Source organism: Microcaecilia unicolor, chromosome 5 (genome assembly GCF_901765095.1).
Source record: "Microcaecilia unicolor chromosome 5, aMicUni1.1, whole genome shotgun sequence".
In the NCBI taxonomy this organism is placed as follows: domain Eukaryota; kingdom Metazoa; phylum Chordata; class Amphibia; order Gymnophiona; family Siphonopidae; genus Microcaecilia; species Microcaecilia unicolor.
In genome coordinates this window covers 153,547,177-153,571,504 of record NC_044035.1, presented here as the reverse complement: position 1 = coordinate 153,571,504, position 24,328 = coordinate 153,547,177, and the positions used below count along the sequence as shown (strand labels likewise).

General features: G+C 44.7%; 1 protein-coding gene across 1 annotated transcript in view; it reads left to right on the top strand.

Moving 5' to 3' along the window:
- The window catches only part of FAM149B1 (family with sequence similarity 149 member B1), a gene marked incomplete at its 5' end in the record, with an annotated part of 149,370 nt that overhangs the window by 54,488 nt on the left and 70,554 nt on the right, over positions 1-24,328 (top strand). The window contains 3 exons of the mRNA XM_030204994.1: positions 3,417-3,596; positions 4,897-5,087; positions 14,551-14,666. Of these exons, the coding sequence (XP_030060854.1) occupies positions 3,417-3,596; positions 4,897-5,087; positions 14,551-14,666 (487 nt within the window). The remainder of the gene's footprint in view (positions 1-3,416; positions 3,597-4,896; positions 5,088-14,550; positions 14,667-24,328) is intronic.

The following is a 24,328-nucleotide window of genomic DNA, read 5'->3' as shown; positions in this document are numbered from 1 at the left end:
AAATCTTCTGATTTCTAATTGTCCTTTGGAATGGTGATGCTAGCATCAGTTGTTGTTTCAGTCTGTTAGACTGGACCAGACATAGCGAAACGGTCTTAGTCAGCAGTTCGGAGGTAGGATTTGAAAAACTAAACAAGCAGCTTTGAACCGAGTCTTTCTGTTATGGGAAGTCAGTGCACTTTGTTTAGATGAGTTGAAACACTAGTGTATCTATTCAATCTGTATACTGGTCTAGCAGCTGTGTTCTGTATGATTTGCATTTTTTTTCTGATATTGACACTTAATACCCAGAAATAGAACGTTACAGTAATCCAAGTGAGGTAGAACTAACATTTGGACTAGTAGTGCAAAGGCTTTTTGGTCAAAGAATGATTTGACTAGAAGTAGCTGTCTCATTTTGAATAGTGTTTTCTTCCATAGCTGGTTAATATGGGAAGTGAAGGTGAGTGAAGAGTCAAGCAAGACCTCTAGTACTCTGGTTTTTGATTTGACTGTAAAGATTTGACCTTTAGTCAAAGATATTGATGATGGGACCTCAACTCCCTGATTTCAGAACCACAGGACCTTGTTTTTTTGCACATTCAATTTCAGTTTATTAGTCAGGGCCCGGGTGCTGACAGAAGTCATATCATTCGCTACAGACCGGGTTGGATCTATGTTTGATGCTGTCACTGGTAAGAGAAGCAGGATGTCATCCGCATAGGATAATAGTAGTTCATTAAGTCCCAGGTGTATTGAGGCAAGGGATGACATAAAGAGATTAAAAGAATAAGTGAGAGGGGAGATCTTCGCAGTTAAGAGACCAGAAGGTGGAAAGTTGGTTGTTTTGCTTGACAGAATAACTTCAGTTTGAAAGGAATTTGCTGAACCATTTGAACACGGTCCCTGTTATTCCTATCTGATCCAGGCATTTGAGTACAATGTGTGGTCATAGTTTATACAGAAGCAGTCTGAGATAATCAGCCAAATTAGCTGTAAAGTTGTAAATCTCTGTTTTATAACTTTTTACAACTGAGAGATGGGGGTACAAAAATCCTAGTGAGATTTTTTAGAGAACAGTGTATGTTGTGAAAGCACTCAGAGTGCAGACTCGTCACGAGGATATAAAATGAATGGGAGGTCTGTTAAAAGCAGTAAGAGGAGTTTTGTTTGATTTTAAAATGGTGATACAGTGAGAAGCAGAGTAAACCACAAAGAGATGGATTCCTTCTCAGTTAATTGTAAAAACACACAGAAAAAGGTAGAAGGGCAGAAGAAGATTAAAGTTAATCACATCATGCATACTCACTGTATGGGGTGGTGTCTGATGACTGTTGTCGTTTTCTCTCATTTGAGATACTATGGATTTTGTGACCTCATTTTGTGTCACGTGAGGGTACTTTGGGAGCTGCCATCTTGGAAAAGGGGGCATGGGTAGGATGGAATGATGGTTTTCCTAGTGTCATCATCAAAAGGGGCAGAGTTTAGTGAGGAGCAGCAGACCTCACCCAAATCTCCGCCTCCCTCCACTCAGGCATATGGCAGAGCTGAACTGAGCCAGTGCAGCAGTAGCGTCGAAGCACCCACGGGAAGAAAACAGCCCCTAGTGGCAAGGCCACTCCGGGCCAGCCGCCACCGCGATCGAATAAAGAAAAACGCTGTACCCCAACAGAAAGAGGGCAACTCCCATCCACAGCAAAAACCGCACCAACCAAATTGGCCACCGGAAAGCAGGTGAGGATGGATTATAGGATTACTGCAGTCTTCAGCCGGAAGGGACTTGGGCGCAACCGCTCACCTCGGCGCCAGTCCCTCCATCAACAAGGCCTCTCTGGGAGGCGGATGCCTGACTGCCTTTTGCTTTCTGGTGCCAAAGCTCTGGGATGACCTTCCTTCACATATACAAAATGAACTTTCTCTACCTAAGTTCATGTCTTTGTTAAAAATCCATTTTTTCACCTTAGCTTTTAACACTGTTCCATGATATATACTTTTTTCACAGTATAGATATTGGTGAGTCTGCTAGAATTTTATTTTAACTTTTTTATTGATGGCAGTTCAGCAAACATAAATAACTCAAACACTTCCAGCTAATATAGTAAAATACAGGTGCTTTCAGTTTTGCTCAATTTTATTGTAAAGTAGATTGCCTTAGCACATTTGTCCAGGTCAAAAGGCATCCTGACATCATCTGGGACGTTAAATGTGATGTTACCTCTGTATTGCTATGGTCTTAAGGAAAAGAATTTTACTTCAAGACGTCTGGAATATTTGGAAAATCAATCGAGGAGACTGACTTTGCGTTTCATAAATTTTCCTAGATCGCCTTTGGTTTCCCCAATTCAAATGGCGAAGAAATATTTGATTGAGATCCTGGGAATGTTGGAGAACTCATTGCCACCCATAACTCGAGCTTTTTACCTTCAATCTGATTCTAAAAAATCAGAAAATTTACAAGCTCAGGGAGCAATGGATCTCACTACATTCCTAGAATCATCTCTTGAGGTTATAACACAAAGAATTACATTGCTTGTAACTTTTGCATTGGAAATGGATAGGGACGCAGTACTCAGACTTTTTTCTAAGACACTTGGATTCCATGTTTTTGGGTTCTAGAGTTTTCCCTGACTTATCCAGGGAAACACAGAGGAGACGTAAGGCCTTTTTATTGCTACGGCCAAGGGTGGTAGCAATTGGGGCTGATTTTCTTCTGAAATTTCCCTGTATTTGCAGAGTAAAATTTCAACTTAAACAATATTAATTTTTTGACCCAAAACAGTTGGAGGATTTTTTAGTAAGTAGAGAAGAAGTAAATGTACAAGTTTAGTCACTTATGTAACACTCTATGACAGGCTGGAGTAAACCACTTGGGAATGATACAGCTTTTTTGATTTAAATGCTTAATAGTAAGTAGAGAAGTTTTCTTATTTCTTGGATCTGTTTCCTATTGTTGTGGTCGATAGTTTAAAAATTTATGAAGTAATTAAGTTTATTTTTGTTTCCTTTTTGAAATATTGTGTAAATTCGTGTGTTATCAATCATAAATTAATATTATGTTTGTTAAAAACTAATAAATAAATAAAAAAAGGAAAAAAATGTATTTACAAGCTGCTTTACTGGGTGGCGCACTGTAAGATGCTTTCTTGAAGGCTACAGCATGGGCATTTTAGATAGTGCTGTAGAGGAGTTAGGAAGAAGTATTGTTGGTGCAATTGATGGAAAGTGGATCTTCTAAGTGGTGTTCTTGAGAGTCATAATAATAGGGTGGGTGGTGTTGCTAAGGGACTAGAGAAAGGCACTGTAGAAAGCATGTTGAGGAAATGTAGGTGTCATTGATGATGGATAAGACAAGGTGCTGTGGACTGGTTGCATTGCATTACTACAAAAAGAAAAATATGCTATTTTTATATCTTTTTGAAATATAATTTGTTTTATAGGTTGGGTATTTTTGGCACCAAGCTTCCTCTTTCCATTTCTCCTGTTAAGGATGATTCTGACTTCCTGAGTCTGACCATGCCCTATTCCTTGCCATGTGACATGGAAGAAGGAAGTAGTGAAGAAGTCATTGCATCGGAAGGAATAATAGAAGAATATTTGGCCTTTGACTTCAGAGACAAGTAGGTATTTTTCACTTATATGGACAGTGGTGCTTAAGTAACATGTTGGAATGTGAAAGCTAACTGTGAGATTCTTAGAGGCATTATTTGGATGGAAGACACATTATACCCAATATTACTACTTTGGGCACAAGAGAGGTGCTTTCAGTTTTGCTCAATTTTATTGTAAAGTAGATTGCCTTAGCACATTTGTCCAGGTCAAAAGGCATCCTGACATCATCTGGGAAGTTAAATGTGATGTTACCTCTCTATTGCTATGATCTTTGGGAGTAAGGCTAAATCTGTATCCCAAAGAGTTAATAAGAGTACTCGGTTGATTAAATGCCGTACAAAACAAAAATAGTGACAGGGAGTCTCCCTGAAATATACCTTGCTGGATCTTGATGTTAGACAATTTGTTATTCCTATTTTTATACATCAAATGGAGTGTAGTTTGCCACATTTTCATGATGAACTTGATGTATTCAATCAGTCCATGGTTTATTTTGTACATGTTGAGATAATTTAGTAACCAGGAGTGTGGGATACTATCAAGGAATGGGCATAGAGCTTTAACATAACAAATAATGAAAGAAGCCATGTGAAATCAGAGATCAAGTGTTTATTTCAGTAGGATTTAGCACAGTAGAGTCCTGGATTATTCGTATTCGAATTTGAATCACTATTCAGCCGAGTGCGAATAATGTATTTGGGGCCAAATTGAATACAAATATTCAGTACAACCCTAGTTTTTACATGTGTTGTGTGTGTTGACGTTGGAAGTATCATACTATGTTACAGCATTATATTTGAAATTTGTTTACTGTTTTAATGGCGTATTGCTAAGGTCCAGATTATTTTTTGCTGTACACTGCCATGGGTGAATTTCTTCAAAAAGGTGGTAAATAAATCCTAATAGATAAATATTGTATGATGGTTTGCTGTATGTGGCTATTTAATGTTGTGCTCCACTGCAAGTGCTTTTTGTGATTCAGTGGAGCAGAATTTAAAACTGAAACCTCTCTATTGGATATTCTGACTTCTCTATTTTGCCATTATCCTTTGAAGATAACCTTAGTTCAAACTGCGTTCTGCATAGCAGCTTGGCTTTCCATTGAATTCTGCATTCATGACCACAGTGAGAGGAACATTCAAGTTTGCCTTTAAAAGTTAAATGACAACAAAATTTCTATGATTATTTCTTTTTATATTATATTGTTATATTCCTATAGCCTTGCAGTCCCTGTGTAGTTCTTCTTTGTGCGCTTGATTATTGTTAATGACATATCTTCACACGAATAAAATGAGGTTGTTTCTGCAGGGAGGAGGAATTGTTTCAAACGAGTTTGGCATTACCTGGTGACAGAGTGCAGAAGTTGTGGTATCCTCCTATTTCTCCCTTGAGCTGCAGGAAGATGGCAGTGTTGGAGAACCTCTTTGATGACATGTGGAGGGAAGTGGTGTGTTGCATAGCAGATCTAATTCACAGGCATTGGGAAGACTCATCCTTAGGTAAGTCCTGCTACTAGGAGAACTTTCCACTTAATCTCTTCTTCATTTATCTACTACTACTACTACTATTTAGCATTTCTATAGCGCTACAAGGTGTACGCAGCGCTGCACAAACATAGAAGAAAGACAGTCCCTGCTCAAAGAGCTTACAATCTAATAGACAAGAAATAAAGTAAGCAAATCAAATCAATTAATGTGTACAGGAAGGAGGAGAGGAGGGTAGGTGGAGGCGAGTGGTTACAAGTGGTTACGAGTCAAAAGCAATGTTAAAGAGGTGGGCTTTCAGTCTAGATTTAAAGGTCGCCAAGGATGGGGCAAGACGTAGGGGCTCAGGAAGTTTATTCCAGGCGTAGGGTGCAGCGAGACAGAAGGTGCGAAGTCTAGAGTTGGCAGTAGTGGAGAAGGGAACAGATAAGAAGGATTTATCCATGGAGCGAAGTGCACGGGAAGGGGTGTAGGGAAGGACGAGTGTGGAGAGATACTGGGAAGCAGCCGAGTGAGTACATTTATAGGTTAGTAGAAGAAGCTTGAACAGGATGCGAAAACGGATAGGGAGCCAGTGAAGCAACTTGAGGAGAGGGGTAGTATGAGTAAAGCGACCCTGGCGGAAGATGAGATGGGCAGCACAGTTTTGAACCGATTGGAGAGGGGAGAGGTGACTAAGTGGGAGGCCAGCAAGAAGCAGATTGCAGTAGTCTAAACGAGAGGTGACAAGGGTGTGGACGAGGGTTTTGGTAGAGTGCTCTGAAAGAAAGGGGCGGATTTTACGGATGTTGTAAAGAAAGAAACAACAGGTCTTGGCGATCTGCTGGATATGAGCAGAGAAGGAGAGAGAAGAGTCAAAGATGACCCCAAGGTTTCGAGCTGCGGAGACAGGGAGAATGAGAGAGCCATCAACAGAAATAGAAAACGGGGGAAGAACCTTTGAGATTGGAGTGTTTTCCAACACTCAAAATGCAGAGTGAGGGATCTGTTCTACATCCCAACTTCCAGTCCCTGGACCTCACAGTCTGGAATAGACTTCTTGAGCTGGTACGTCAAGCTCCATCTCTGACCGTCTTCAAATCTAGGCTAAAAGCCCACATTTTTTATGCCGTTTTAACTCCTAACCCTTACTCACTTGTTCGGTACCCATGTTTTATCATTCCCACCTTAATAATTCTCTTATCCCTTATTTGTCATGTTTGCCTGTCCTAATTGGATTGTAAGCTCTGTCAAGCAGGGATTGTCTCTTCATGTTCAGTGTACATCGCTGCACACATCTAGTAGTGCTATAGAAATGATAAGTAGTAGTAGTAGTGGAAGTTCAGAGCTTAGAATTTGCTTCCTTGCATCTTTCTGAGAGTATCTGTAGGATCTTGATGGCTTTCAGGAAAGATTCTACCAAGAGGTGTTATTCTTTGAAATAGAGGAGGGTTGCCATCTGATGCGAGGACAAGACCCTAGATCCTTTTTCTTGCCCTACACAGACCCTGCTTGAATACCTTCTGCACCTCTCTGAGTTTGGTCTTAAGACCAACTCCATAAGGGTTCACCTCAGTGCAATAAATGCATACCATCACCATGTGAAAGGTAAGCCCATCTCTGGACAGCCTTTAGTTGTTTGCTTCATGAGAGGTTTGCCTTTGACAAAGCCTCCTGTCAAACCTCCGTCTGTGTCATGGGACCTCAAAGTCATCCTCACCCTTCCTAAGGGAGGAAGTGGTCAAGCTATACTAGGGCCTTGTCGCGTTATTTGTCCATTAACGTGACTTAAAAAGCTTTAATGCAGCTTGCCTTGCCCTGCCCACCCTACCCATCATATCTTTCCATCCCCTGATTAAATGCCCCCTCCCTCCAATCACATCCTCCCCTCACCTCCTAAAGGGCCCTTACCACCGTCGTGGGCCTACCAGCTCTGTAGCTGGTAGTCTAGTGGCCTTCAGGCAGGAGTAATCCCTAATTACCTCTACCCTGCTGGTGCCATCTCCAAAATGGCACCCCCTATTGATAGTCTTGTGTATGGAAACCTTACCCCTACTGGCTATTTTGGAGACCACTGGACCACCAGGTACAAGGATGGTAGGCCCACAGTGATGGGAGGGGGAGCCCTTTGCAAGGTGGGAGGATGTGATTGGGGAGATGGGTTTGATCAGGGGCTTGGTAATGTAAATTTGGGGGAGAGGCATGGCATTGGCTCCTTTAGGCTCTCACCCAGGAACAACAGGCTAAAGCAGTCTATTTTGGAGACCACTGGACCACAAGGTACAGGGCTGGTAGGCCCACAATAGTGGGAGGGGGAGCTCTTTGGGGGATGGGAGCACGTGATCAGGGAGGTGGGCATGGGGGGGGGGCTTGATCAGGGGCTGGTAATGCGATTTTGGGGAAGGGGTGTGTTGTTGGCCCCTTTAGACACTGACCCAGGAACATCAGGCTGCAGCTTTGAGACACAATGCTCCCAGGCCACTGGAACAATGCTGCCTGTGAGTCGGCTCATAATCGGCATTCCATATCATCAAGCTGATCAATCCATAAACTGGTGGGTTGTGTCCATCTACCAGCAGGTGGAGATAGAGAGCAAACTTTTGCCTCCCTATATGTGGTCATGTGCTGCCGGAAACTCCTCAGTATGTTCTCTATCTCAGCAGGTGGTGGTCACACACAGCAGCAGCTCTGGCTAGGCCTCCAAGCCTAATCCTTAGGTTTTGTTGAGGCCTGGGGTTGAGGGCTCTTTTGAGCAAGTGCAAACCTGGTGGTGCCAGGTCCCTCCTTTTCTCCCCCCTCCCGCTGGCTCCGTTTAAAAAAAAAAAAAAAAAAAAATATATATATTTTTAAACGTCTTTAAAGGCGTTTAATTCGACGTTTCTTTAAACGTTCATTGCAGCTACTCACTGGGACACCAGTTCGTTACAGCTCGGAGCGGCAAGCAGGTAATTTTACCTTTTTATAGCGGGCAGGGGGTTCCCCGATTCTTCTCCTCGTGGCAATGGCGTCGGAGGGCGAGGGCGCAAAGGGTCGCTCCCCGGATCGCTGGAGCGCTTCTAGAGGGGATGCGGGGGTTTTACAACCTGATTCGCCCTTGATGAGTGATAGTTTAGTGACCGATGAATGTCCCGGTCGTTCCTCCGGCGTGGCGGTTTTTTCCCGCCATAAACGCCCATCCCCCGCTCCTCGCCTCCGCCATCTTGGCCGGCCACGCGGCTCGGACGGCTTCTTCGGGGCCGCCCTTGAGGTTGGAGACATTAATGCCATGAACGCCCTTAATTTGGGCGACGGCACAAAAGCGGCTAAAGTTAAGCGCCGTTCTTCCCGCGCGGCTCCTTCACGGAGTTTCGCGCCGGACGCCATTTTGGATGCGCAGCATGTCTCTCCCCCGCTATTGTGAGCGCCGGTTGAGAGTGCGTCTAGGGCTGTTGCCCAGGCTGCGGAAGTGCACAGTCTGGGGGGTTTCTCCCCCGAGTTTGTTTTGCTGCTGCATCAGGCTTTCCTCATGCAAAACGCTGCCCCTGCTCCCTCTTTTGATAAAGAGGTTGAGGTTCCCAGAGGTAAACGCCCTCGGGTTGATTTCCAGGCCTTGGAGGACTTTTGTCTCCTCCGATGTAGATGAGGGCAGCGTGTCTGAGGTCTCCCAACGATCCTTTGCGGATTCCTTGGAGGAGATAGATCCCCGCTCGGATGGAGCGGATGACCCCTCTGCAGCGCGGCTTTTTAGCCCAGAGGATTTGCCCAACCTGTTGTTACAGGCCATGGACACTTTGAAGATTTCCTCTCCGGAGGACGTCTCTCCCTCAGCCTCTGTTGGCTCTGCCATTATGCTGGGGACGAAGCGCCCGCCTAGAACCTTCCACGTGCATGATGCCATGCACACCTTAATTGCGGCTCAATGGGATGTCCCGGAAACGAGCCTTAAAGTGGCTAGGGCTATGTCCCGCCTCTATCCTTTGGCTGTGAGTGAACGTGAGGCCTATCTGTGGCCTACCGTGGATTCTTTAATCACTGCGGTGACTAAGAAAACGGCGTTGCCGGTGGAAGGTGGCACGGCCCTAAAGGACGCCCAAGACAGAAGATTGGAGGCAGCCTTAAGGTTGTCCTTTGAGGCAGCTGCTTTAAGTTTGCAGGCCTCAGTTTGCGGCTCCTATGTGGCCAGGGTGTGCCGGACTATGGTGCAGCGGGCTTCCCCCTCGGATCATTCCTTGAGGGCTGATTGGCCGGCCCTGGAATCGGGCTTAGCCTATTTGGCAGACTTGCTGTATGATGTCTGGAGAGCCTCAGCTAAAGGCATGGCTCAGACAGTCTCTGCGCGGCGGTGGCTTTGGCTGAAACATTGGTCTGCTGACCACGCCTCTAAATCCCGCCTGGCTAGATTGCCTTTTAAAGGCAAGCTGCTCTTTGGGGTCGAGCTGGACAAAATCGTGACCGATCTCGGCACGTCTAAGGGCAAGAAATTACCAGAGGTCAGGGCTCGGGTTAGTACTCGTCCCGATGCCTCCAGAGGACGGTTGCAGGAAGCCCATCGGTACCGCCCGGGCAAGTCGGGTTCCTCTGCCCCCTCTTCCTTCAAGAGGAATTTCTCCCCCAAGCAGCATTCCTTTCGCAGAGACCGCCGTCCCGGAGGTGCTCCCTCCGGTCCTCCCCCAGGGTCTCGTACCCAATGACGGGGCCTTGGTCCACGCCCCAGTGCAGATTGGAGGACGGCTGTCCTCGTTTCTGGGCGAGTGGACCACTATAACTTCAGACGCGTGGGTGCTGGAAGTCATCAGAGACGGCTACAAGCTAGAGTTCTGCCAACCCTTAAGAGACGGGTTTGTACTCTCTCCCTGCAAGTCTCCGGTCAAGCTGTGGTAGTGCAGCAGACCTTGGACAACCTGATCCGCCTGGGTGCGGTCGTTCCGGTGCCAAAAAATCAGATTGGCAAGGGACGTTACTCCATTTACTTTGTGGTTCCAAAGAAAGGAGGTTCTGTCCGGCCTATCCTCGACCTCAAAGGGGTCAATCGGGCCTGGAAAGTGAGGCACTTTCGCATGGAGACTCTCCGCTCTGTTATAGCGGCAGTGAAGGCAGGAGAGTTCTTGGATTCCTTGGACATCAAGGAAGCGTACCTGCATATTCCCATCTGGCCTCCTCTCCAACGCTTTCTGCGTTTTACAGTCCTGAGACGACACTTCCAGTTCAGAGCCCTCCCTTTCGGGTTGGCTACTGCTCCGCGGACCTTTTCCAAAGTAATGGGGGTCATAGCGGCCTTCCTGCTAAAGGAAGGAGTACAAGTCCATCCTTATCTGGACGACTGGTTGATCCGAGCCCCCTCTTATGCAGAGTGCGGCAAAGCTATGGACCGGGTAGTTGCTCTTTTGAGCTCCCTGGGATGGATCATCAACTGGAAGAAGAGCCAGCTGCGCCCGACTCAGTCCCTGGTGTATCTGGGAGTTCGATTCGACACCCAAGTGGGCAGAGTGTTCCTGCCAGACAATCGGATTGTCAAGCTTCAGGCTCAGGTGGACTAGTTCCTAGTAGCCTCTCCTATTCGGGCTTGGGACTACGTGCAGCTGTTGGGCTCTATGACGGCCACGATGGAAGTAGTGCCCTGGGCCAGGGCTCATATGAGACCACTACAGCTATCTCTGCTGCTGCGCTGGACTCCGATGTCGGAGGATTATGCTGTGCGCCTTCCCGTGGATCCAGCAGTGCGCAAGGCGCTGAGCTGGTGGACGCAGACAGACAAGTTGTCTGCAGGATTGCCTCTGGTGACCCCGGAGTGGATTGTCGTCACGACAGACGCCTCTTTGATGGGCTGGGGAGCCCACTGCTTGGGAAGGACAGCGCAGGGGCTCTAGTCTCCTGCAGAGGCAAGTGGTCTATCAACCTCCTGGAACTCAGAGCCATTCGGTTGGTGTTATTGGAGTTCATCCCGGTACTGGTGTTGAAGCCTGTACGGGTCCTGTCGGACAATGCCACGGCTGTGGCCTATGTCAACCGCCAGGGAGGTACCAAGAGCGCCCCTCTAGCCAAGGAGGCTATGAATCTTTGCCAGTGGGCGGAAGCGAACCTGGAGCAGCTTTCAGCGGCCCACATTCCCGGAGTCATGAATGTCAAGGCGGACTTTCTCAGTCGCCATACCTTGGAGCCCGGAGAGTGGCAGCTATCTGCTCAGGCGTTCTTGGACATCACGAAGCGCTGGGGCCAGCCGAGCCTAGATCTGATGGCGTCATCGGCCAATTGCCAAGTGCCGCGCTTTTTCAGCAGAGGACGGGACCCTCGATCCCTGGGAGTAGATGCCCTTCTCCAACAGTGGCCGACACAAGAGCTCCTCTATGTGTTCCCGCCCTGGCCCATGTTGGGCAGGGTGCTAGACCGGGTGGCAAAGCATCCCGGCAGGGTAATCCTGGTGGGTCCGGATTGGCCCAGACGTCCCTGGTACGCGGACTTGTTCAGGCTCTCAGTCGACGATCCTCTGCGGCTGTCAGTGGAGCAGGGCCTGTTACATCAGGGTCCCGTGGTGATGGAGGATCCCTCTCCCTTTGGTCTTACGGCCTGGCTATTGAGCGGCAGCGTCTGAGGAAGAAGGGCTTCTCAGACAAGGTCATCGCCACTATGCTGAGAGCGAGGAAGCGCTCTACTTCTACTGCTTACGCCAGGGTTTGGCGTATCTTTGCAGCATGGTGTGAAGCAGGCTCACTTTCTCCCTTCACTGCTCCAATTTCTTCAGTGTTGGCGTTCCTGCAAGAAGGTCTGGAGAAAGGCCTGTCGCTCAGTTCCCTTAAAGTCCAGGTAGCAGCTCTGGCTTGCTTCAGGGGCCGCCTGAAGGGTGCTTCCCTGGCTTCGCAGCCAGATGTGGTGCGCTTTCTCAAGGGAGTTAATCACCTGCGCCCTCCTCTGTACTCAGTGGTGCCTGCGTGGAATCTCAACCTGGTGCTAAGAGCATTGCAGAAGCCGCCTTTGGAACCCTTGTCGAGGGCATCTCTGAAAGACCTGACGTTGAAAGCAGTCTTTTTGGTGGCTATCACTTCAGCCAGAAGAGTTTCCGAGCTCCAGGCGCTCTCATGTCGAGAGCCTTTTCTGCAGTTCACTGAGGCAGGAGTGACTATTCGCACAGTGCCTTCCTTCCTGCCCAAGATTGGTTCTCGCTTCCATGTGAATCAGCAGCTCTGTCTCCCTTCCTTTCGTAGGGAGGACTACCCAGAGGAGTACTCCGCTCTTGAATATCTGGATGTGAGACGAGTCATCATCAGATACTTGGAAGTGACCAATGATTTCCGGAAATCGGATCATCTGTTTGTCCTGTTTGCAGGTCCTCGTAAGGGTCTGCAGGCTGCTAAGCCTACAGTGGCAAGATGGGTCAAGGAAGCCATTGCAGCGGCTTATGTGGCCGCGGGGAAGGTGCCGCCTATCCAGCTGAAGGCTCACTCCACGAGAGCTCAGGCGGCCTCGATGGCAGAGGCCGGATCCGTCTCCTTGGAAGAGATATGCAAGGCGGCAACGTGGGCTTCGGCTCATACATTCTCCAAGCATTACCGTTTGACTGTGGCTGCACGGGCGGAGGCCCGGTTTGGAGCTTCAGTGTTGAGGTCAGGGATTTCTATGTCCCGCCCTGGGTGAGTACTGCTTCGGTACATCCCACCAGTTTATGGATTGATCAGCTTGATGATATGGAGGGTAAAATTATGTATAATCATACCTGATAATTTTCTTTCCATTAATCATAGCTGATCAATCCATAGCCCCTCCCAGATATCTGTACTGTTTATATTCTGGTTGAATTTTAGGTTCAAGTTTAGCCTTCAGTTACTTCAGGAGGACTTCGTGTTCAAGTTCTTCTTTCACTTGGATTCTTCAAGAGTTGAGACGAGTTTGTGTTACAGTGAGCTGCTGCATTCCTCTCCCCTCCGTTTTACGGGGCTGGATTGAGACATAAATTCTGCCGGCACTCCCTCCCGCTTCGTGCGGCTGTAGGGCAGCTTTGTACCCCTCCCGCTTCGGCGGTGTTAGGGTCAGTCAGCTCCTCCCGCGGTTGCGGTTGCAGGATAAGCCAGATCCCCCCGCATCGGCGGGTGTGGTGTCCCTCCCCCGCTCCGCGGGGATGAGCTGGACGGATTCCCCTCCCCCACTTGTGTGGGGATGAGCTGGGTTAATTCCCCTCCCCCGTTTCGGCAGTGGTGAGCTGGGCAGAGTGTCCCTTCGTGGGTGTAATTCTCTTAAGTGCTGAGTCCTGCGGATGGAGCTTTGATATCGACATACTGAGGAGTTTCCGGCAGCACATGACCACATATAGGGAGGCAAAAGTTTGCTCTCTATCTCCACCTGCTGGTAGATGGACACAACCCACCAGTTTATGGATTGATCAGCTATGATTAATGGAAAGAAAATTATCAGGTATGATTATACATAATTTTACCTTATTCATTTACTATGATAATCAGCAACCTACAAGATTGTTATACTGCAGGTTGTTGACTCCCATGGGAACCAAAAGGTGTGGTTAAAGCTCACCATATCTCTTTTAAAGTATTGCATTGATGCATCAGATTTTGCTCTCCAGACTCCCCCATCTTCCCTATATACCTACACATGCTTTGCATTCTACTGATCAACATCTACTTATCATTTCGCATCTACAAATTCATTTACATGGTGCCAGATCCACCTGTTTCTCTGTAATTACCCCTACCCATTGAAACTCTATGCCCTTAAATGTTTGGATAGAACTTTCCTTTAAGAATTTTAAAGAGGTCCTAAAAATGTATTTTTTAATAAGGCATTTAACATTATTTGAAGATTGTTTTGTAGGTTTTCCTTGATATTATTTGAGAAGCTCTCATCAGTAAATCATGGGCTGTGTCTTACTTTTGTGTTGTCAATTTACTGCCCTCCTTTTGTAGTTTTGAGGGTTAATTACTCACTACCTCTATCCCCTTTCCTTATTAAGTGAGATATCGTAGCCTACCTTCCTGGTGTAACTTTCCAGTTCCCTTTTCTTTTTATATATTTTTGTATTTTAGCCTTAATTATGTAAACCACTTAGTTTTCACCCAACCCAGGAAGTGAGCCCCAATCCATCTCTTTGCTAACACCTAAAACATAAGGGGTCAGGCCACCCTCTCAAAAGTCTTTTTTACACTGGCGGCAGCACTGCTGGCTTATGCTTCCACTGGGCAATCCAAATCAGGTTTAAAACCTTCTATATGTTGTCACTTATTTGACACCTTAGTATAAATCCCAGTTGGTCTTCATGTAATTGCTCCAGTAACTGCGAGTGAGGCCTATTTGACAGGATTTTGGTTAATATCTTAAAGTCTATCCCCTGAAAGAGAATGTCCTAAAAGACCTGCACACTTTCAGGTCTTTGCCCTCCTTGGGAATAATTGTCATACCTGCCCTCCTCATTCTGTATGGCAAGTCCCTCTCCTTCCCCACACAGGGAATTGTATACATTGGTCAGAGGTTTCACCAAATAGTTCCTAAATGTGTGATCATGTTTGATTTCCTTTAGATGCTGAAAGAAATGGAGAAGTGAACAGAATAGAAACTTTCAGCTCCTTCCACCAGTTTGAGCCTCTACCATTGCTCTTTCCTCGGGTTCCAACATCCAAAATGCCCTCCATCCCGGTAAGTTGCTGAGAAATTGGCTGCCCAACTGGACATTGTTAGGTGTTTCAGTGTTTTCAAAGTTAAAAGCTAACATTTACTTACAATAAAATTCCACCAGGAAACAAAAGATTGATCAGTTTCATACATTTGAGACTCTTTATCAAATCGCAATCCGCAAGGATTGTGCTGATCTAAAGTTTTAGTATGTAATTGTGCCTGGATTAAATGCCCATTCAAAGAAAAATTTCATTCCACCTAACTGGATCCAGCTCAGAATCTCTATTTCAAATACTGTGTTTCAGAGAGCAACTAAACTGCCTCCTGATCAGTTTAGTGGAGGAGTAGCCTAACGGTTGGTGCAGTGGGTTAAGAAGCTGGGGAACTGGGTTCAAATCTCACTTGCATGGTTAGTGCACTGGGTTGAGATCCTGGGGAACCAGGTTCAATTCCCTCTGCAGTATCTTGTGACCCTGGGCAGTCACTTAACCCTCCATTGCCCAAGGTACAAATAATTTTAGATTGTGAGCCCTTTAGGGACAGAAAAATATCTGCAAAAATAGTATATGTAAACCGCTTTGACTATATCTACACAAAGGCAGTATATCAAGTGTGGAATAAACATAAGCTATAACTCTATATGTATTTTTTCTTATGAAATAGCCATTATTTTCTTATAAAGATGCAAAAAATATACCATTACTGTGGAAAAGTATGCGTTTTTTTTCTCCACACCAATAAGCCATGAAGACCCACAATTGAAAAATTAAATATCATGGTTTAGAACTACAAAAATGTCTGAAGGAAACTCACACAGCTAAGACTTGTGCTGGCTAAATCCTTGGTTATCCCTATCCTTTGGCTGTGTTTTCTCTGGGCATCTCTTCCTTCTTTCCTTGTCTATCATTGTCACTGCATTTCTATCTTTCCTAAAAATAAAAAAAAAAAACCTCTTGGCTCTGAAAATAATGTGATCTGACTTTCATTCTGCTCTGCTGTTTCATTCTGCATATAGTGTGCTCTGTTTTAATCTGCAATATAGTGTGCTCTGTTTAATCTGCTCTGCCTGTTGTGATTTGATTGTTGTTGTTTCTAACTGGTTTATTGATATCTGTAAATCTGAAAAGGAGATTTCAGATTTCAAAACTGCTAGCAAGTATTAGAACTTTTTTCCTTTCCTGGAGATAGGTTTTAAAACAAACACATTCCACAGGTTTTAAACTTTAAGCCCCCCCCCCACCCTGCCCCTCAACCCACCCACCCCAAGACTGACACTTCCTAAATAAATTTCCTAACTATTCTCCTTATTGCAAATTAACTCCACCCAAATTACAACTGCCTCTGGTTGCCTATGTATGGCTGAGGAGTAAAGTTATACTTGCACAGTATTAACCCTATCATAGCATACCTGTTCATTCCCATTCCAACAAACAGGATGACTTTTATTCTCTGTAATAATTGTGGTGTTTCAGTTTCAAGGCCAATTATCTGGAGACTTAAGGCTTGTCCTGTCTGTCATCAGCTTGCTAGTTTAAAACAGGAGCTCAGTAAGGTAAAACAGGAATTAGATGCACTTAAAGCAGCTTCTAAGACTACACAAAACCATGCAGCACAGAATCAAGCCAAATTCACACCACTGCCTCCAAGGATAAAACCACCTAGGAATAGATGGTTCACAGTAGGCTCAGGCAGACTTCGCTGTGTGCACCAGAGGCATCCACCCTCACAAATGTTGCCCCTACAGAATTCTTTTGCTCCATTACAGCACGGTGATGATCCTGAAAATAGAACTGAGGCAGAAGAGAAAGAAATGAAGTTGGAACAAAAGGATATGAAGGTACCCAAAGAGAAAAGACAACCCCAAATCACAAATGTTGAAGCACATACCAGGAAATGTACATGGAAAGCGATGGCCACAAATGCTCGCAGTCTAAGCAATAAAGTTCATGACCTTCAAGCCCTGATGTTGGAAGCAGACTTAGACATTGTTGCAATCACGGAGACGTGGCTAAATGGTTCGCATGAATGGGATGCAAACATACCAGGCTATAATCTGTTTAGGAAGGATAGAGAGAGTCGTAAAGGTGGAGGAGTAGCTCTATATGTGAGAAATGATATCATGGCGACCGAAATGACAGGGACCTGGGGAAAGGAAGAAGCGATATGGATCACCTTAAAAAGAGAGGATAGAACCTCTATACACGTGGGTGTTGTCTACAGACTTCCGAAACAATTGGAGGAACTAGATAAAGACCTGATCGCAGATATTCAAAAGTTGGGAAACAAGAGAGAGGTGCTGTTGCTGGGAGATTTCAATCTGCCGTATGTAGATTGGAAGGTTCCGTCTGCGGAATCGGAAAGAAGTAGAGAGATCGTGGATGCTTTACAAAGCGGTTTGCTCAGACAAATGGTGACGGAACCCACGAGGGAGGGAGCGACACTGGATCTGGTACTCACAAATGGGGATAGCGTGTCAAATATCCGAGTGGGTGCCCACCTGGGCAGCAGTGACCATCAAATGGTTTGGTTTGATATTACAGCTAAAGTGGAGAGCGGCCACTCAAAACTCAAAGTTCTGGATTTCAAGCGTGCTGACTTTAGTAAAATGGGGGAATACCTGAGGAAGGAGATGATGGGCTGGGAGGAAATACGAGAAGTGGAAGGACAGTGGTCCAGGCTGAAAGAAGCTATAAATAGGGCCACAAACCTTTATGTAAGGAAAGTAAATAACAGCAAGAGAAAAAGGAAACCGATATGGTTCTCCAAGCAAGTGGCTGAGAAAATAAAGGCTAAAGAGTTGGCGTTCCAGAAATACACAAAAACTAAAGAAAAGGAACACAAGGAGGAATACAGGGTGAAACTGAAAGAAGCCAAGAGAGAGATACGTCTGGCGAAAGCGGAAGAACAAATGGCTAGAAATGTAAGGAGGGGTGACAAAAATTTCTTCAGGTATATAAGTGAAAGGAGAATGACTAAAAAGGGAATTGTGAGACTAAAAGATACTGCGAACCGCTATGTGGATAATGATGAAGAAAAAGCAAATTTGCTAAATAGATACTTTTGTTCTGTTTTCACAGAAGAAAATCCTGGAGAAGGACCGCGATGGACTGCAAAAAGTACAAATGAGATTGAAGTGGATAGAGCACCGTTCACGGAAGAGAGTGTGTATGAACAGCTTGACAAGCTAAAGGTGGATAAAGCCATGGGACCGGATGGGATCCATCCCAGGATATTGAGGGAGCTCAGAGAGGTTCTGGCGGGTCCTCTTAAAGATTTGTTTAATATATCCTTGCAGACGGGAGAGGTTCCGAGGGATTGGAGAACGGCGGAGGTGGTCCCTCTTCACAAGAGTGGTGATAGGGAAGAAGCTGGAAACTACAGGCCGGTAAGCCTCACTTCGATTATTGGAAAAGTAATGGAAGCGATGCTGAAGGAGAGGATACTGAATTTCCTGGAAGCCAATAAGTTGCAAGATCTGAGACAACATGGTTTTACCAAAGGGAAATCGTGCCAAACGAATCTCATTGAGTTCTTTGATTGGGTGACAGGAGAATTGAATCAGGGACGAGCTATGGACGTAATCTACTTAGATTTCAGCAAAACATTTGACACGGTTCCCCACAGGAGGCTCTTAAATAAACTGGATGGGCTGAAGATAGGACCTGAAGTGGTGAACTGGATTAGGAACTGGTTGACGGACAGAAGCCAGAGGGTGGTGGTGAATGGAATTCGCTCGAAGGAGGGAAAGGTGAGCAGTGTTGTGCCTCAGGGATCGGTGCTGGGACCTATTCTGTTCAATATATTTGTGAGTGACATTGCCGAAGGGTTAGAAGGTAAAGTTTGCCTATTTGCGGATGATACTAAGATCTGTAACAGAGTGGACACCCGGGAGGGAGTGGAAAACATGAAAAAGGATCTGAGGAAGCTAGAAGAATGGTCTAAGATTTGGCAATTAAAATTCAATGTGAAGAAAGGCAAAGTGATGCACTTAGGGAATAGAAATCCTCGGGAGATGTATGTGTTAGGCGGGGAGAATCTGATAGGTACGGACGGGGAGAGGGATCTTGGGGTGATAGTATCTGAGGATCTGAAGGCGACGAAACAGTGTGACAAGGCGGTGGCCGTAGCTAGAAGGTTGTTAGGCTGTATAGAGAGAGGTGTGACCAGCAGAAGAAAGGAGGTGTTGATGCCCCTGTATAAGTCATTGGTGAGGCCCCACCTAGAGTATTGTGTTCAATTTTGGAGACCATACCTTGCGAAGGATGTAAAAAGAATTGAAGCGGTGCAAAGAAAAGCTACGAGAATGGTAAGGGATTTGCGTTACAAGACGTATGAGGAGAGACTTGATGACCTGAACATGTATACTCTGGAAGAAAGGAGAAACAGGGGTGATATGATACAGACGTTCAAATATTTGAAAAGTATTAATCCGCAAACGAACCTTTCCGGAGGTGCGAAGGCGGTAGAACGAGAGGACATGAAATGAGATTGAAGGGGGCAGACTCAAGAAAAATGTCAGGAAGTATTTTTTCACGGAGAGAGTAGTGGATGCTTGGAATGCCCTCCTGCGGGAGGTGGTGGAAATGAAAACGGTAACAGAATTCAAACATGCGTGGGATAAACATAAAGGAATCCTATTCAGAAGGAATGGATCCGAAGGAGCTTAGCCGAGATTGGGTGGCAGAGCCGGTGGCGGGAGGCGGGGATAGTGCTGGGCAGACTTATACGGTCTGTGCCCTGAAGAGGACAGGTACAAATCAAAGTAGGGTATACACAAAAAGTAGCACATATGAGTTTATCTTGTTGGGCAGACTGGATGGACCATGCAGGTCTTTTTCTGCCGTCATTTACTATGTTATCCCACTGAACAGCTGCCTAAGAGTGTAGCATGCCACACTGAGAAGACCAAGCTGTGTTTATCAGCACCATCCTGGTTTTTAGCTGGAAAAACTGAACAAGGACTGTCTGCGGGGGTGCTTGGCTCTCTAAATGCATGAGTGGCACTCAGCAAAAAAAGGTAAATTTGAAGGAATTTGCCTTTTGCACTGTGGCAGCTGCAGGCCTGCATGATGAGAATATGGCAGACAGAGGTTCCCCACTGGTGCCTGCCTGCCTCCTCAGACCCGTCAGTGTTTGAGTCAACACGGCCACGCATAGAACCCTCAGACCTAATAGCGGAGGTCCACACTTGGATGAGAGAAATTAAAGAGGATCTTAAACTAATGCACACTGAATTTTTGATGCTAAGTGTGGAACTCAGAGACGAGCTTACTGACTTTGGAAAACAGGTCGAGGAGACGGAAATGCACCTTGATGAGCAAACTGAGGCACTCCAGACAATGGACAAGAAAATGCAAGCGGACAAGGCTAGAACAATATATATTTTGGACAATCAGAGCCACCGGAGGAACTTGCACTTCCGGGGAATCCCGAAAGACTCGGAATATCTGAACTCTGAAGATGTAGTCCAAAAAATCTTAAGTGTGCTGATAGCTACTGAGACAGAACCGATGGATCCCACAGCAGTTAGTCTTGAGGGAGCACATCACGCTTCAAGCTGCATCCGATCCAATCAACCGAAAGACATTATAGCACTTAATCAACAACTATGAGGAGTAATGTGTGAGAAAACATTTTCCTTCTGCATACAACAGCCTTTATTTTTGATACCATTTCTGCGCTGTCATCTGGGACTAGACTTTGGATCTCTAGCTGTTGTGACTGTACTTCTGTAAGGATGAAGGATTGGCAGGTTACGCAATTCTTTATCAACTGTTGGTTGTTATAATTCTGTGAATTCAGTTTTCTTCTCTCTGTGGCACCTTGGCATCTTTGACTGATGGCTCAGGTGTTACAGTTTGGTTTTGGAGAATGGGGATGGGGGATTTGGGGGATACTTTATACATCTTACCATGCTACTCTGTTTTTTGACCTTGATCTGTGCTTGGTTATTGCAGGTTTTTTGGTGAGAGGATGGTTTGGGAGATGGGGGTGGCTACATGCCCTCCTGTATGTCTGTTGTAGACATGGCAAATTTGGTTTGTATATCTTTAAATGTTAGGGGTCTAAATACCCCATTTAAGTGCCAGCTCCTTTTTAAGGAGCTAAGAATTTGAATGCGGGAGTGGGATTTGTGCAAGAAATACACTTGCTGCCCGCACACGAAAAGCTGTTATCCCATAGGATATGAAATCACCCACTGGACAAGAAACGAAAAACGAGGTGGAGGCATAGCTGTAATCTACAGATCCCACATCATCGTAACAACAACAGCTGAATCCATAATCCCTTAACTTGAAATTGTCTCAATTAGAATTAACCACTCAAACCTGCTTGACCACTTAAATGTCCTGTTTTACAGACCACCAGGTAATTGGCATGACTGCCAATCACACTTCTTGGACTTCATATCGAACACGTGTATCCAACTCGAACCTACTCATATTAGGGGATATCAGCCTTCATCTAGAAGACCCTAATTCAACTTATGTATGTGAATGCAAGGATTTCTTCCAACTATGGGATCTCCACTGTCCAAATATGCAAGCAACCCACATTAAAGGACATACACTTGACATCATTACACACAGATTCTCTCCAGATTTAAATCTCATACTAACAGATGCAAAGTGGACAGTCAGTCGTACCATGGTCTGACCATTACAAACTAAACGTTTCCCTACATTGGCGAAAAAAAGACATACACCATAGTCAAGAACGCATAACTTATACCACAAGAGGCCAAATTGACCCGCTAATATTTTGGCAACAAATCTACAATAACGAATGGTCAGCACAAATAGACTCTAAATACTTTTTTCTAGAATGGGACAACAGATGCAGAAGCATATTAGACAATATAGCACCACTGCAAACTAGAACTTCACGCAGACAGAATTCAATACCATGGTTTAATGAAGAATTGAAAAAACTAAAAACACAAGTCAGAAGGTTAGAGCGAGCTTGGAAGAAAAAGAAAGACGAATCCACACTTAACGCTTGGAAACAATTACAAAAAAAAATACAAATATGCCATTAGACAAACCAAAAGATCATATTACAAAACTAAAATAGGGCCAGATTACAAAGATTCACATAAACTTTTCCAACTTGTGAACAAACTATTGGATACCTCAACGGTTACTTCAAACATCACAGACACCCCATCAGCAGACAATCTTGCGAAATACTTCAATGAGAAAATTGTAAAGTTACGACTCACGATACCAACTAATTCCATCAATTACGTAAAATTCCTTGACTGTCTAGATCCAACCCCCAATGACCTTCCAATAGATCGAACCTGGATAATCTTCGACATATTCTTGGAGGATACCATCTCCCAAGTGATCAACAGGTTCACCAAATCCCACTGCAAACTAGACATATGCCCCAACAACCTTATAAAATTTGCCCCTCAACGATTCATAACAGACCTCACGATGCATTTAAATTACATGCTACAACACAGTCTCTTCCCAAAGGATAAAGGAAATATTCTTCTCACCGCAATACCTAAGGATTCAAAGAAAAAAACAAGTGACTTAACCAACTACCACCCGGTAGCATCTATCCCTATGGTAACTAAACTAATGGAAGGTATGGTAACTAAACAACTTACCGAATATTTAAACAAATTCTCTATTTTTCATGACTCTCAATCAGGATTTCGGTCCAACCACAGCACCGAAACAGTACTAACTACTCTTCTAACTAAATTTAAACAAGCAATTGCAACAGGCAACAGTATACTTCTCCTGCAATTCGACATGTCCAGCGCATTCAACATGATAAGTGAAGAAAAGGATGCCGCCACTTTTGTAGAGAAGGCTAGACGATATTTAATATAAACAGTGTATTTACAATTTTTCTGCATAGCTCAATGGGCTATTGCAGGAAGCATTTCTGTACTCAAAGCATATCTACACACAAGCAATATACAGCAAGCTTAAGGCAAATCAAAATGCTATACACAGACAAAGAGAAATTCAAAATGCTTACTTATTTCTTTGTTCCCTCTCCTTATAATCTTCTCCTGATATCACGTGCTTGCAGGCTGTATGCAGGCAGGCTGTAACATACCATAAATTCTTAATGTATAGCAGAACATATGCTGCATCTGGTTCCCATTATCCACAGACTTTCTGGAGCCTGCCTTTGGCTAATGTGGGCCCCATCATGTCCCAGGAGGTTTTAGTGTTGAAACAGCTAGCTCTGCATGTTTTTTTTTTAAGCATTCCACTTCAATTTTTTATACTTTTATTCAACATTTTTATGCTTTTGTTCAACAAATCCTCCCTTTTGAGGACTGATTGTTTCAGGCCTCAAACATCTGTTTTAGCTCCAGTCTGTTTCCTTTCCTCCCTTCTAAATCTCCTCCCCCTTGTTATTTATGATATGCTGTGCCTGCAAGCTCTGTCTTTTCATCATCTTTATCATACATCTTTCAATCTGTTGACATATTAAAGTTCTATTCATTCTGGATTTCAGTTACCATTATCATTTTAAAAGCATCCTGGCACATCTTTGCAAACATGCTAATACATGTTGCATTAAACAGATTCAATTGTACTAGGGTACAAAATTTATATCTCTTGAGGTATATAATTTATAGGACAGTGAGCTTCATTAAAGGGAAGTGCACTGTCATTCATTCTTACTTTTCATTAGCTGATGTGGCATTAAAAATTACACAAATTAAAAGCATAACATTCATTGAATCAGTTGTTACAACATTCTGCATGTAAGTGCACTTTATCGGGGGAATGTGTTCAGTTGTCATACTATTAATCAGACACCAACATGATGTCTGTGGGCACTTGTCCATAAGCAAGGCTTGCTTATAAATAGTCTCATTTGTCCAATGAAGTCCCTTACACAGGTATTATTGGGATAACAGACATGATTTTATCATTGTAGTCCCATATATCATAGCTGGCAAGGACAAGGATGTGGGCACATATGATACAATCAGTCAAATTCAACATTTTGGCCGCTGCAACAAGTCTATTATCATATGTGTTCATTGTCCATTAACAAACAACAACATCCCAATACCATCATGTTTCGGGACATGTTTGTTTATTCTTTGTCCATTTCAATATTATTAGTTCGTCGAATATCTGATAAGTGTATCCAAGAAGTATGACCTTCCAGACAGGCAGCGGTCTGAGTAAGGGCCGTGATAGCAAAAGGCCCTACATACACAGGATCCTTCCATGTTTTATGTGTAAAGTTCTTTCGTAGCACTAGGTCACCTACTTTAAAAGCACAAACATCATTAGTAGTTCCTGCCTGTGATATTACATTTGTTCGGATCATATCACTTGTCAGGTTCAACATAGGTTGTAGCTTTTGCCAGTACTGAGCTGTGCTATCAGTACTTGCTGTCTGCATCGGGAAGAAATGACGTCCTGTCTGAATTTGGAATGGGGTCAATTTAGTACGCCCATTAGGTTGGGCCCTTATAACCATCAAAGCTAATGGTAACAAATCAAGCCAGGTATATGGTTTACCTGCTGTTTCCTTGTTTAAAGCCTTCAGTAATACTCTCAATTTAGTTTTTAAAATACCATTGTAGCGTTCCACCAAACCATTGGAGGTGGGGCGATACACTGATACTTTTCTGTGTGTTAAACCCATAATCGTTGCCATTTCTTTCAAAACACTGTTATTAAAATGTG